The sequence below is a fragment of the Podarcis liolepis genome (genome assembly GCF_965112155.1).
Source record: "Podarcis liolepis genome assembly, chromosome: 14".
NCBI lineage: Eukaryota > Metazoa > Chordata > Lepidosauria > Squamata > Lacertidae > Podarcis > Podarcis liolepis.
This window is the reverse complement of record NC_139569.1, coordinates 4777241-4791582: the sequence shown is the minus strand read 5'-3', so window position 1 is coordinate 4791582 and position 14342 is coordinate 4777241. Positions and strand designations below refer to the sequence as shown.

The 14342-nt window shown below is 49.8% G+C and overlaps 1 protein-coding gene across 2 annotated transcripts in view; it reads right to left on the bottom strand.

Annotated features, from left to right (window-relative positions):
- Positions 1-14342, bottom strand: part of MAD1L1 (mitotic arrest deficient 1 like 1) — a 464357-nt gene that overhangs the window by 318830 nt on the left and 131185 nt on the right. For both annotated transcript variants that reach the window (XM_083474732.1, XM_083474733.1), the window contains exon 11: positions 13346-13490. In XM_083474732.1, coding sequence (XP_083330858.1) covers positions 13346-13490 — 145 coding nt within the window. The remainder of the gene's footprint in view (positions 1-13345; positions 13491-14342) is intronic.

The window sequence follows — 14342 nt, the reverse complement described above, 5'->3', positions numbered from 1 at the left end:
ACTTCTTGAAGTTAAATGGATTTCCTGGTTTTTTATGTAAAAAAAGTATTGCTTTAGAACATGAACCACAGAGAGAGAAATATTCCTCCTTAACTGTAACTGTGTCTAGGTAGGACTTTGGCTAATAGACTAATTCTCTATTTGTTAGTTCCTTCTCTATCAGCCCTGGCACTTTGAAACAGCCAGGGATCAAATACCTCAAGGTGCTCAACCTCGTCTTAATTAAAACAATTTCCTCCCTACAGGCTGCCTCCTGATTTGCAGTGCACATATAAATGACTGATAACCTTAATGTTCATTAAATGTGCAACTGTGACAGCCAAGATTTGCATGTGAAAACACTCAAACTTGACTGAAGATTTCACACTAGTGTTGTAAAACCCTGCAACAAGAATAACCTCCCTGCCCCCAGAAATGACTGAGCCATTTCAGCATTTGTTTTCCAGATCAAGAATGTGCTGTCCTAGGAACACAGAATATAAGATGCTATCCTATACCAAATCAGACCATGGGTCCTTCTAACTCAGTATCACTCATGCTGGCAGGCAGAAGTCGTCTAGGGTTTAAGGCAGGAATCTTTCCCAACCCAACCAGGAGACATCAGGGATTGTACTTGGAACCTTTTCTATGCAAAGCAAGTGTTCCAACACTCTTCCTCTTTGGCAATCACTCGTAGCTGAGTAAAACTGTCAGAACACAGACTTTAACAGTGAGTCCGTAAGTGACTATGGAGGCCAATTCTGAATGCACACGTCCTTTCACAGTGGGGACATAGGTTTCTGGGCAGGAGTTGATCACGGTCAGGGTTTGCCAAACGTGGCTTCCTCTTATCACATTTCTTCCTTTCGTCTTGAGTTCGAGTGTCTTCAAAGTCCACAACACCTTTGGTAAAGGCTGTTTTTCAACTGGAGCGCTCACAGGCCAGTGTTTCCCAACTGTCTGTATTTATACTACATTTTTTCAGATTTGCCTTGAGAGAGTCTTTAAACTTCTTTTGTTGATCACCAGCATTATGCTTTCCATTTTTAAGTTTGGAATAGAGTAGTTGCTTTGGAAGATGATAATCAGGCATCCGCACAACATGACCAGTCCAATGAAGCTGATTGTGCTGGTCCCGGGGGTAAGGTACCGTGAGTGTAGCAGAGTCCACACGAAGAGGGGCGAGGTCCGATGCAGAGAGCCGGGCGGGGAACAGGAACGCTGGAACAGAAGGCGGAGCAGGTAACAGGAACGCCGGATGGTCGGGAACAGGAGGCCGAGCAGGGAACCGGAGTACTGGATAGTCAGGAATAGGAAGCCGAGCAGGGATCAAGAACACAGGAAGGTCCGTAGCCAACAACGACGTTGCTCCCGCAACCTGGGGCCGGCCTGACTGGGCTTTTATCCTCTTCTAAGGTCAGGGGCGGTCCCGACCCCCAGGAGCCCCACCTCCTCTGGCCTTAAGGCGAGCACTCCTCCTGGGGGCAACCAGTTCCCTTCGCCTCTCTGCCCTAAGCCTCTGCAGATCAGGAGAGGCCGAAGGGTTACTGGGCCCTGGAGGAGGCTCACCTGTGGCCACTGAGTCATCCAGCACCTCTGGGGCCAGAATGGTTTCACCTGGTGCCTGCTCTTGAGTTTCCTCAGCATCTAGGCCTTGCCCCAGTTCAGCCGGCTCTGGAGGCGGGGACTCCTGTGCCGGCTGGGATTCCTCCGGATCGCTCTCAGACTCGGAATCCCAGGCCATCACACCATCCCCCCTCCCAGGCCCCCCCCTCACTTGAGGGTCCGGACCCGGCTTGCTGGGGTACGCCGCATGAAACTCTCGGATGCAGGCAGGCGCGTGGACGTTGGCCGCTGGTTCCCAGGAACGGTCCTCTGGCCCATACCCCTTCCAGTCAATGAGATACTGCAGCCTTCCCCTGCGGTATCGGGAGTCCAGAATGCGTTCCACCTCGTACTCAGGCTCTCCCTGCACCAAAACTGGCTGCGGTCGGGGACGGTTCGGGTGGAACTCGTCGGGTGGGGCCACCGGACTCAGAAGGGACCTGTGGAATACCGGGTGAACCTTCAGGTGTGCTGGCAACCGGAGACGGAAAGCCACAGGCGAGACCTGGTTCACGATAGGGAACGGGCCGGTGAACCGGGCGTCCAGCTTCCGCGAAGGTCGAGAAGGGTGGAGGTGGCGAGTGGAAAGCCACACCAGGTCACCGACGTGAAGTTCCGGCCCCACCTGGCGGTGGCGGTCGGCCTGGACCTTGTACGCCTCCTTGGCCTGGCGCAGCTGCTCCATCAACAGCTGTTGCTGGGACTGGAGCTCCTGAAGCCACTCTGTCACTGCAGGGACCGCAGATGCCGGCAGCACATCCGGAAACAACCGTGGATGAAAACCATAACTGGCTTGGAACGGGGTCTGCTGGGTGGACGCATTCACCGCGTTGTTATAAGCGAACTCCGCCAATGCTAGGTGGTCGACCCAGTCGTCCTGCTGGTAGCTGCAGTAACACCGGAGGTACTGTTCCAGCACCGCGTTCGCCCGTTCCGTCTGGCCATCAGTCTGTGGGTGGTAAGCAGATGAGAGACAGACCTCTGTCCCGAGGGCCTGGTGCAAAGCACGCCAAAACCGGGACGTGAACTGAACGCCACGGTCGGACACTACACGCTCAGGTAGGCCATGCAGGCGGAAGACATGCTGAAGGTACAGCTGCGCGGTTTCCTTAGCTGAGGGTACGGATGGGCAGGGGGCACAGTGCACCATCTTCGTGAAGTGGTCGGAGAAAACTAGAAGGCAGGTGCAGCCACGAGACGGGGGTAACTCCACTACAAAGTCCAAAGAAACTGTGTGCCAAGGACGTGGTGGAACCGGCAACGGCTGAAGAAGGCCGGGAGGTCGCCCGGTAGGCCCCTTGGCCCGCCTGCAGACGTCACAACCAGCGACGTAGCGAGCCACGTCGGCCTTCAAACGGGGCCACCAAAACTCACGGCTTACCAGATGGGTGGTCCGATACCGCCCAAAGTGCCCCGCCGCTGGCGCATCATGGGTCATCCGGAGAATCTCAGCCCGCAGCGGCCCTGATGGGATGTACAGGCGCCCGTGGTGCAGCAGAAGACCCTGATGCGAGACCAGCCCTGGATACTGAGGGCATGATCCTTCGGCCAGTTCCCGGAGTCGTTCCTGGGCCCAAGCGTCGACCCGCTGCTGTTCCCGCACCCGAGCCTGCAGTGGCTCAACCTCCTGGGTGGCCAGGAATGCCGCTGGTGGTAGGATCGTGGTGGGTGCTGCTTGCTGAACCGTGTCTACGTTGTCTTCGGGTTTCCGGGACAGGGCATCCGCCTTCTGGTTTTGGGAGCTAGGGATGTAGCGAATCCGGAACTGGAACCGGGAAAAGAACAACGCCCACCGGATCTGCCTTTGGTTCAGCTTGCGGGTGGTCTGGAGGTATTCCAGGTTCCGGTGGTCGGTTCTCACCTCCACCGGGTGTCGTGCTCCTTCAAGATGATGGCGCCAAACCTCAAAGGCCACCTTGATGGCCAGTAGTTCCCGCTCCCACACGGTATAGTTACGCTCCGCTGGGAGGAGCTGGCGGGAATAGAAGGCGCAAGGTAAAAGTGGCGCTTCCGGTCCGTGCTGCTGAGACAAGACGGCACCGAGAGCCGTACTGGAGGCGTCAGTCTCTACCACAAAGGGTCGAGAAGGATCCGGATGTTGCAAGATTGGCGCTCTCTGGAAACAGGCCTTCAACCCTTGAAACGCCTCCTCCGCCTCCTTGTCCCAGGAAAACGGCGTCTTGGGGCGCAGTAGTCGGGTCAACGGGGTGGTGCGGTGAGCATAGTCCGCAATGAAAGTCCGGTAATAGTTGGCGAACCCCAGGAAACGCTGTAGGTCCTTGCGGTTCCGAGGTGCCGCCCATTCTCGAACTGCTGCCACCTTCCCAGGATCCATCTGCACCCCACCTGGTGAGAGTCGGTGACCCAGGAAGTCCACTGACCGCTGATGAAACTCGTACTTGCTGAGCTTTGCATACAGACGATGCTCGCGCAAGCGCTGCAGCACGGTCCGGACATGGCCTTCGTGGCACGCCGGGTCACGGGAGTAAACCAGAATGTCATCCAAGTACACCACCACGTACTTGTCTAGTAAGTCCTGGAACACGTGGTTGATGTACCGTTGGAACACAGCAGGCGCGTTGCACAAACCAAAGGGCATAACCAGGTATTCGAACTGTCCGTACCGGGTCCCAAATGCGGTCTTCCACTCATCCCCGGCGCGGATCCGAATCAAATTGTAGGCACCCCGGAGGTCTAGCTTGGTGAACACCTGCGCCCCTTGCACCCGCTCCAGTAACTCCGAAATAAGGGGCAAGGGGTACCGGTCCGGGATGGTAATTTTGTTCAGGGCCCGGTAATCATGGCAAAGGCGGAGCTCCCCACATTTCTTTTTAACAAAGAGCACTGGCGCAGCAGTGGGCGAGGTAGAAGGCCTAATGAACCCACGCTCCAGGTTCTTGCGCAAGAAATCCTGTAAAGCCTCGCGCTCTGGCTCTGTTAACGAGTATAAGCGACTCACCGGTAGAGGCACTCCGGGCTGGAGGTCTATGCCACAGTCAAAGGACCGATGCGGCGGCAGCTGGTCTGCCCCCCGTTCCTCAAACACGTCGTGATATTCCCGGTATTCAGCGGGGAGCGTTGCAGCAACCTCCTCAGTGGGCGCAGCTGCTAGCATCTCAGTCTCAGCAGGAGAACTGGGGTCTGGGAAGTGTACAGTCCGTTTGACCCAGTCGATCCGCACATTGTGAGCCTCCAGCCAGTCCATCCCAAGCACCAGGGGGAACCGGGGCATGGAGGCAATATCCAGAGTTCGCATCTCACGGTGCTGCTGGAGGCACAGGACCAGGGGCTGGGTCTCCTGAGTGACGGCACCCGAACGCAGGGGCCGTCCGTCGATTGCCTCCACCTGCACCGGTTCTGGCTTGTTCCGAAGTGGCACCCGATGCTGGGCAGCAAAAGCAGCGTCCATATAAGAGCGGGTTGCGCCCGAATCCACCAGCGCATGGGTAAGAATCCATGGCCCTCCTGGAGGGTATAGATGTACCGGAACCATAAGGTGTTGTAATTCAATTGGTGCGGCCCCATTCTGTGCTGTTTGGGACCCCAGGTAGCCAGGGTCATCAGCTACTGGGCTTTGGTGGTTTCCCTGCGGCTGGCATTTCTCAGGACAGGACCTTGCATAGTGTCCGCTTCCGCCACAATAGAGACATAGATTCCCCTCCCGACGCCGCGACTTCTCTGCGGGGGAGAGGCGTGGCCGCACTGCCCCAAGCTGCATAGGTTCCTCCAATGACTTAGCTGGGCCCGTGGGGCTGCTGGTAGACACTGGGGCCAAGAACTGGAGGTGCCGGCGGTCCCGAGCCTGACGCCGGTCCTCTAGCCGATCGTCAATCTGTAGACTCCATTGAATAAGAGTGTCTAGCGTGGTGGGGCGTTCCATTGTGGCCAGCTGGTCCAGTATCTCATCTGAAAGCCCCTCGAGATACTGGTCCCGGAGAGCCGAGTCGTTCCAGGTCAAGTCCTGTGCCAGCAGCCGGAATTCTGTGGTGTATGCGGCCACCGTGGTCTTGCCCTGCCTCAACCGCCGAATCGCCCGGTTGGCTTGACTCTCCTTCTGGGGGTTGCCGAACGCGGCCTCCAACAAATTGCAAAACCCCCCGTAGTCTGTCAGCAAGGGGGAGTCTTGCCTGAGCAGCGGCAACGCCCACTTGGCCGCCTGGTCCTTTAACAAACTAATCAAAAAATGCACCTTGGTGCGGTCGTCAGGGAAATTCCGGGCGCGCCCCTGAATATACAGCTTGGCCTGGGCAAGGAACATGGGAAAGCTGGCCGGGGCCCCATCAAATTTCTCAGGCAAAGCCACTGGGTACTTGCCAGAAGCCGGGGCGTCGGCCCCAGGAGCCGGTAGGGCGTCCAAACGCTGCTGCAGTGCCGTAACCGCGTTACTGAGCTGCTGCACGGTGTGCCTCAAAGCCTGGTTCTCCTGGGCTATTGCCAACAGTGTAGCCGCTTGGTCGGCCATGGCCTCTGACTCTTCCCGAACGCACCCCTACGAAGGGGGAGTGCGGGTGTGGCAGGAGCAAACTGTGCTGGTCCCGGGGGTAAGGTACCGTGAGTGTAGCAGAGTCCACACGAAGAGGGGCGAGGTCCGATGCAGAGAGCCGGGCGGGGAACAGGAACGCTGGAACAGAAGGCGGAGCAGGTAACAGGAACGCCGGATGGTCGGGAACAGGAGGCCGAGCAGGGAACCGGAGTACTGGATAGTCAGGAACAGGAAGCCGAGCAGGGATCAAGAACACAGGAAGGTCCGTAGCCAACAACGACGTTGCTCCCGCAACCTGGGGCCGGCCTGACTGGGCTTTTATCCTCTTCTAAGGTCAGGGGCGGTCCCGACCCCCAGGAGCCCCACCTCCTCTGGCCTTAAGGCAAGCACTCCTCCTGGGGGCAACCAGTTCCCTTCGCCTCTCTGCCCTAAGCCTCTGCAGATCAGGAGAGGCCGAAGGGTTACTGGGCCCTGGAGGAGGCTCACCTGTGGCCACTGAGTCATCCAGCACCTCTGGGGCCAGAATGGTTTCACCTGGTGCCTGCTCTTGAGTTTCCTCAGCATCTAGGCCTTGCCCCAGTTCAGCCGGCCCTGGAGGCGGGGACTCCTGTGCCGGCTGGGATTCCTCCGGATCGCTCTCAGACTCGGAATCCCAGGCCATCACACTGATGTTGAATAATCATTGCTTCAACACTGGTGATTTTTGCTTCTTCCAGTACACTGGTATTAGTTTGTCTGTCTTCCCAAGTGATGTGTAAAAATTTTCGGAGACACCGTTGATGGAATCTTTCAAGGAGTTGGAGATAGCATTTATAAGTAGTCTATGTTTCACAAGCATACAGTAAGGTTGGTAGTGCAAGAGCTTTGTAAACAAGCATTTTGGTTTCCCTACAAGTGTCCTGGTCCTCAAACACTATGCACTTCAATTGGGAGAAAGCTGCACTCACAGAGCTCAGGCGATGCTGGATTTCGGCATCAGTGTCGGCCCTTGTGGAAAGATAACTGCCCAGGTAGGAGAAGTGTTCGACACTTTCCAAAGTTACATCACCGAGTGGTGCTGCAGACAGGTTGTTTTGTGCTTGTTGATGTAGCACTCTGGTCTTTTGGATGTTGATCAATAGGCCAAGCTTTCTGTAAGCTTCTGCGAATATATTCAGGATGGTTTGGAGGTCATCCTCTGAGTGTGCACACACTACATTGTCATCAGCATACTGAAGCTCTATGATGGAAGTTGTGGTAACCTCACTCTTTGCTTTCAGCCTACTCATCACTAAGCTATGGTCTTTCCCCATATTAAATGTCATAGTCTTAGCAATGGCCACAACTATAAAGCTAATTTAAAACAATCTACAATGAAGAGTCTTTGAAATACGGGAAAGAAATCAAGTGAGAGTATCTTTGCAGCTACATTTTCTTCCACCCTCCAATGCCTAAGGATCAAATGTCCTGGCAGTGGCACCAAGGTTATGGATCTCCTTTCCTTGGGAAGCCCAGTTGGCTCCCTAGCTATTTGCCTTCAGGCATTCAACGAAGGCATTCCTGTTTCATCAGTTGTTCAGCTTATCTTACTTATTCTTCTGTTGCTGGTTCCAATTTCTTTTAGCTCTATTAGTTGCATTTTAATATGGTGATATTGCTGTACATTGTGTTTTTAAATTGCTTTAAGTCTCCTTGTTGTTAAAAGTGGAGGTAAAAGTTAAAATTAATTAAATTTCATTCTATTCATGAAGAAAAGTGATTGGCAGTAGGTTCAGACAGATAAAATGAAATGCTTCTGCACACAATGCATAATTATCAAATGGAATACTCTGCCACAGGGAGAAGTGAGAAGATAATTAGGCATGCTTTGGCTGACCACTTTGGGGAACTGGTTGCTTGACTAGTTGGTATATTCTAACATGCATCTAGACACCTTTTGTACAGTGTATCTAAAGCAATGCTGGTTCCAAAGGTAGTATATGGCTTCTCTGACTAGTAGCTATTAATAGCCTTATCCTCAACGAAAGCTTGATGGCTTAGAAATGCATCACTATCCATGAATAAGACAGTTTCTTCCAAGTATGCATTTCTGTGTTTACAGTGGTACCTCGCAAGACGAATGCCTCGCAAGACGGAAAACTCGCAAAACGAAAGGGTTTTTGGTTTTTTGAGTTGCTTTGCAAGACGATTTTCCCTATGGGCTTGCTTCGCAAGACGGAAACGTCTTGCAAGTTTGTTTCCTTTTTCTTAAAACCGTTAATACAGTTGCGACTTGACTTCGAGGAGCAACTCATAGCACGCGGTGTGGTAGCCTTTTTTGAGGTTTTTGAAAACTTTGGTGATTTTTGAAGCTTTTCCAAAACTTTTCCGACACCGTGCTTAGCAAGACGAAAAAAACCGCAAGACGAAAAAACTCGCGGAATGAATTAATTTCGTCTTGCGAGGCACCACTGTACAAGATTCACTATATTATTCTGAAAGAGCCAAGGACAGGCACAGGCAAACTCAGCCCTCCAGATGTTTTGAGACTACAATTCCCATCATCCCTGACCACTGGTCCTGTTAGCTAGGGATGATGGGAGTTGTAGTCCCAAAACATCTGGAGGGCCGAGTTTGCCTATGCCTGGCCAAGGACAATCAAGTTTCTTATTTTTCCCTCCCCTTTTCCATTTTCAGTGATACTCACAGCAACACAGTCTACCAGAGAAGCTACTAATTAGATCATTAAATATCAGTCTGGGTTATAAAGCTTTCAGTGTAAAGTTATTATTTTTAACAGGTGATATATTTGCTCAATTTAATATCAAACTATATGATCATTTTATTTTAATTAAAATGAAAACCTTTGTCCTAGGGTTATAGCAAGCTGTGCCAAGAAAACAGTGTTTATGTACTTATCCCATAATTCATTATATGTATCAGTTGAAAAGGTGGAATAAAATGACCACTGATGGAGTGGATACTTTAATGCGGGCTGCATAGAATTCAAGATATGTTTAGTAGTTCACAACACTGATATTACAGTCTGTCTACATCTATGTCACAGATGGATGGTTTGCAACTCTATGATAAAAACTGTTAACTTCTGTGTGGTGAGCCAGTACAGAAACAACTCTCCAGAGAGTCTTAATGCAATCAGATTTAAATCAACCCCCATGTCAGCTTGTCATTTGAATCCTCCTATATTGCAAAGAAGATAAAACCAATATCTGAACAAGATGCCAGGTGTGTGCTTTTAGAAAGACAGAGATGAAAAAATCACAGATATAGATTACAAAGACTGCTGGTATCTTGAGGTCACTGGCATATCAACATCTGTAGTCTCTGCATTGCTTGACTACTTTTCTCCCCTGTGTGTCATTTAGTATCTTCTGGAATCACAGCTACTAAAGTGTGTTTTCCTTTAACTAATTGGAAAATAAATGTCCATTTCATTTATATAGTATAATGCTAGAACCTCATATTTGGCTCTACACACTAATTCTAAGAAACAAACAAACAAAAAATCAGTGCAAATTTGAAGTCAGTTGTTAAAATCAGTGCAGTTTTAAAAGGTTCAGTCTGTCATAATGATTTAAAATGATATCCAATCACATCCAAACATAAACGAAAACCTGCTCCTCGCTATCAGGAACCATCATGTAAAATTTGGTGTTCAAATATCACTTACCAGTGAGTGAAGAATGGCAGTATCTACAGTTACAACACCTATTTGTGCCTTTAAATAGCCCATCTACTTTGAGTGTCTCGACACTTCCCTCAACTACTTAAGGAAATTATCAGATCCTTACAGAAAACTAAATCTATAACTGCTGTGTCTAAATGTTTAATATATTTTAGTAAGGTAGAAGTTCAGGAACTTAGAGAGGTGTAGACTAGGGAATTAGAAGATATTATACAGCCTAAACAATGGAAAATTGCTTTAGAATCCACATAAAATGTTTCCCTAGATTGAAATTTGACATTGATTAAGCAAAAATTAATAATTCGTGTATACTGGACTCCATGATGATTGAATAGGAATGGACTGTTTAATACAGAAAGATGTTGGAGGTGAGAATGTTTCTTTGAGGCTTATGATAAGGGCGTGTGGAGTGATATATTCCTTTTGATTTGTATCGGCAAAATTCTTGATATTCTCAGATGTTCATGTACTTTTAAACAATATTCCTGCTGATTGGGGTTTAATGGCTGGACAACAAAAGTGGATTTTGCAAGCACTTATGGTGGCTTAGAGACTTATACTTCAAGCCTGGAACGCTAAATACCCACCGTCTGTTGGGCAATGGTCTGACGACCTTACCAGGCTACATTAGGATAAATAGGCATCGCCCCCCACACTTATTGCGGGGGTTACATTTCGGGGGGCCACGAGCCTAAGTGAAATTGCATAAAGTGGGGAACACCCTCTAAAAAGCCTATAAATGCCTATTTTTGCCTGCTCTGCAGAACCCTCTCCCATGCTCTCTCCAATCCAGACTCAAATATCTAGAGTTGAGTTTAGAGGACGTGCGGGAAAGTGGCAGCTGCTGCAGCTGCGCTACCCCACATGTCAGCTGTGAGTTGGGGAGGCTGAGCAGCCTACACAAGGCCCCGCTGTATCTCAGGTCTCTTTGAGGCTTCTTCTACCCTCACAGACATCCTCTTCGGGCTCAGGGGAGAGTCTCCTCGTGAGCCACAATAACTCTTCAGCTCTCTCCTGCCATTTCTTGATACAAGTCTAATTATTAATTTAAGTCTAATTATTAATTTATTTTGCAGCATCATACAGCGGTTGCATGCAAGTAGAATGTGTGTGCGCGGTAAAGATGCCAGTATTTCATATAAAATAAAAAAAATCCTTCCAGTAGCACCAACTAAGTTTGTTATTGGTATGAGCTTTCGTGTGCATGCACACTTCTTCAACTGCTTGAATAAGGATCTCTTAACAAACTTAGCTGGTCTCTAAGGTGCTACTGGAAGGAATTTTTTTATTTTGTTTTGACTACAGCAGACCAACACGGCTACCTACCTATATTTCATATATGCATGAATCTCATGTGGATACTGTCAGGAACTGGGCAGAGGAGGAATGGTGGAGACTACCTCCCCATCCTGACCCTTCCAGGGAGGGGGAAGAGGAAGACAGTATAGATTTACAGCAAGGGTTTGTGAGAGGTCACAGCTCAGAGGCAGATGAGGGGAAAAGTTGGGAAATAATGGGAGAGGAGGAGGAGGCAGAAGCAGAGCAGCAGCTGACTGACGCAGTGTCATTAGAAAGCATCCCAGACCCTCCATCTCCCAGAACCTTGAAAGTAGGTGAGCAAAGAGCTCAAAGACAGAGGGCACGTAGCAGCACCCATAGAAGTGACGAATGAGAATGTGGAAGAGAAAGGGGGTGGAGATTCACTCGGGACAATGCCATTATCTAAGAGGCTGGTTTCTATAGCATCTCTCTGTAAATATTGAAATATAAAAAGGATGGTAAGAAACCTTTCCTTGTCTTTATACTTTCCTGGGCAATCAGCCGGGAGCCACTGACAGCATCCTGACAGATACCTATTTAGACACCTGCACAACTTTTATTAACTTATATGTTTATTTTAAGATCCCTGTACTGAAGGTTACTGTATTTGCGAAGTGAATTAATGGTGATTTACTGTAATTATTGGCATTTCCCCTTCTTTTTAATCACTTTGCTCCTCCCTTTGTGCATGAGTAAAACATGTGCATGAGAAAGCCACAGTTAACCATAGTTTCAGGTCACATCCAAACCCAAAACCAAGATTCAGAAGTTAACTTTGAACAATGAATTTGATCATCTCTACATCACCCGTGATAAATCACACACACACACACACACACACACACACACACCGCCCTGATGACATTAGTTTTAGCGTAAGTAACTAACCTGAGCCATTGGGATGGAACAGGCTACAAGTACCGTATTTTTCGCCCCATAAGACGCACTTTTTCCTCTCCAAAAATGAAGAGGAAATCGGGGTGCGTCTTATGGGGCGAATGCCTGCAAGCCTCGCGCGCCCGGCAGGAGGTCCCACCGGGCGCGCGAGGCTTGGGGCGGCAGCCTGTCGCCCGAAGCACGGGGAGCCCTCGGGAGGGCTCCCCCTGCTTCGGGCGAGTGTCTGCAAGCCTCGCGCACCCGGCAGGAGGTCCCACCGGGTGCGCGAGGCTTGGGGCGGCAGCCTGTCGCCCGAAGCACGGGGAGCCCTCGGGAGGGCTCCCCCTGCTTCGGGCGAGTGTCTGCAAGCCTCGCGCACCCAGCAGGAGGTCCCACCGGGTGCGCGAGGCTTGGGGCGGCAGCCTGTCGCCCGAAGCACGGGGAGCCCTCGGGAGGGCTCCCCCTGCTTCGGGCGAGTGTCTGCAAGCCTCGCGCACCCGGCAGGAGGTCCCACCGGGTGCGCGAGGCTTGGGGCGGCAGCGGACTGCTTGCGCGCACCTAGAAGACAAGCAGTCCGCTGCCGCCCCAAGCCTCGCGCACCCGGTGGGACCTCCTGCCGGGTGCGCGAGGCTTGGGGCGGCAGCGGACTGCTAGCTTCTAGGTGCGCGCAAGCAGTCCGCTGCCGCCCCAAGCCTCGCGCACCCGGTGGGACCTCCTGCCGGGTGCGCGAGGCTTGGGGCGGCAGCGGACTGCTTGCCGGCACGCAGAAGCTTGGGGCGCGCTGACCTCAGCTTGCCCCAAGCTTCTGGATTAGCGCATGGGTCCGCTAGCCCTGGGAGAGGCCCCCGGCTCTCCCACGCTAGCGGAGACCTTGCCGGCACGCAGAAGCTTGGGGCGCGCTGAGCTCCGCACGCCCCAAGCTCCTGGTGTAGCGCAGCGCACCTGGGGGGGAAATAAAAAATTTTTCCTTTATTTCCCCCCCAAAAATCTAGGTGCGTCTTATGGGCCGGTGCGTCTTATGGGGCGAAAAATACGGTAGGTAAGTACAGTAAATACATAAAAGCTTTAGATTGCAATCTTAGAAAAACTTACCTAGGAGTAGGTCCCACTGAACTCAGTGGGGCTTACTTATGGATACTGGTGCATAGGATGGCATTGCTAACCTTACAACACAACTATCTTAATAGAAGTCAATGTATTTAAATACACTTTGATTTTATAGCTTTATTGTTATTTTATACTTCTGCGATCTGCCTTGGAATAATGATTTATCATTAAACGTGGGAGATTTTATCACATTTTCATAAGCGCACAGCTAAATAAAACTCAATAAAAGAAAGGAGTAGCAACCTCATCCTTTTCTGGACTTCCCAACATGTAAATGGAGAGCAAAAACAAGATCCATACAGGTGACATACCTTTATAAGCAGCTGCACTCGTTTTTGCAAGCACCTGGCCATAGATTCGTGCTGCTCACGTTTTTTCTTCTCCTCCAGTAGCAGGCTCTGGGTCTTCAGCAACTCTTCTTGCAGTTGCTTCCGTGCCTTCTCTAATAGTCTAGCACTAGGAAAGACAAAATTACCAACATTGAACTTCTATCAACCTGACGCTTGGCGGTTTACTACAACTGGCAGGGGATAAAAGCACTTTAAAATGGGAATGACCACTTACAACTCCTTTCTAAGCTTCATTCCCTAACCACTCTCACGTGCCACCAGCAACCAGGCAAACAGTTGTTCATAAGCATATTGTTGCATTGCACATTCACATAATGTTATTATTAAACCTTTGCATCCTACTTTTATTTGGGTGTGTACAAAAGGGCTTTGGAGACCCATTAATAGAATATATTGTTATGTGGCTCCAGTATTTTCTCTTCTAACATAGCCATGCCCACAAGATACTCCAAATAGTTGTGTGATGAGTACCTTCTATACCTGAGATGAAAATTAAAACATCACACTTTCTATCAGTGCCCAAGCATGCTGGGGAAAATAATGTGTGTTACCTGAAAATTTTCTCATGATATTGTTTAAAATTCTGATATTTAAAACTTCTAATATTTAATTTATGTTTTAATTTTTATGTTGTATATTTTGATTTTTAGATGGTGAAAAGCAGAATATTTTTTAAATGAATAAATATAAATAACCATCTGTTTCTTTATAACAAGATATTTCTGTCTAAACTATATATGTATGTATGTATCTCTGACAAACCGAAGCACAACTCTAGTATGACTGAATAATTTTCCTCTTTCCAGACCTGTTTTTTTTTTTTTTTTTTTTTTTTTTGTTATCATAGGAAACTAAGCATGTACTGACCAGGAATGTCAATCAAATCCTCCTCCATCCACCATCTGATCCATATTTACATCTTAAATCTTTCAATGAATCAAAGAAGTATATGAAGGTT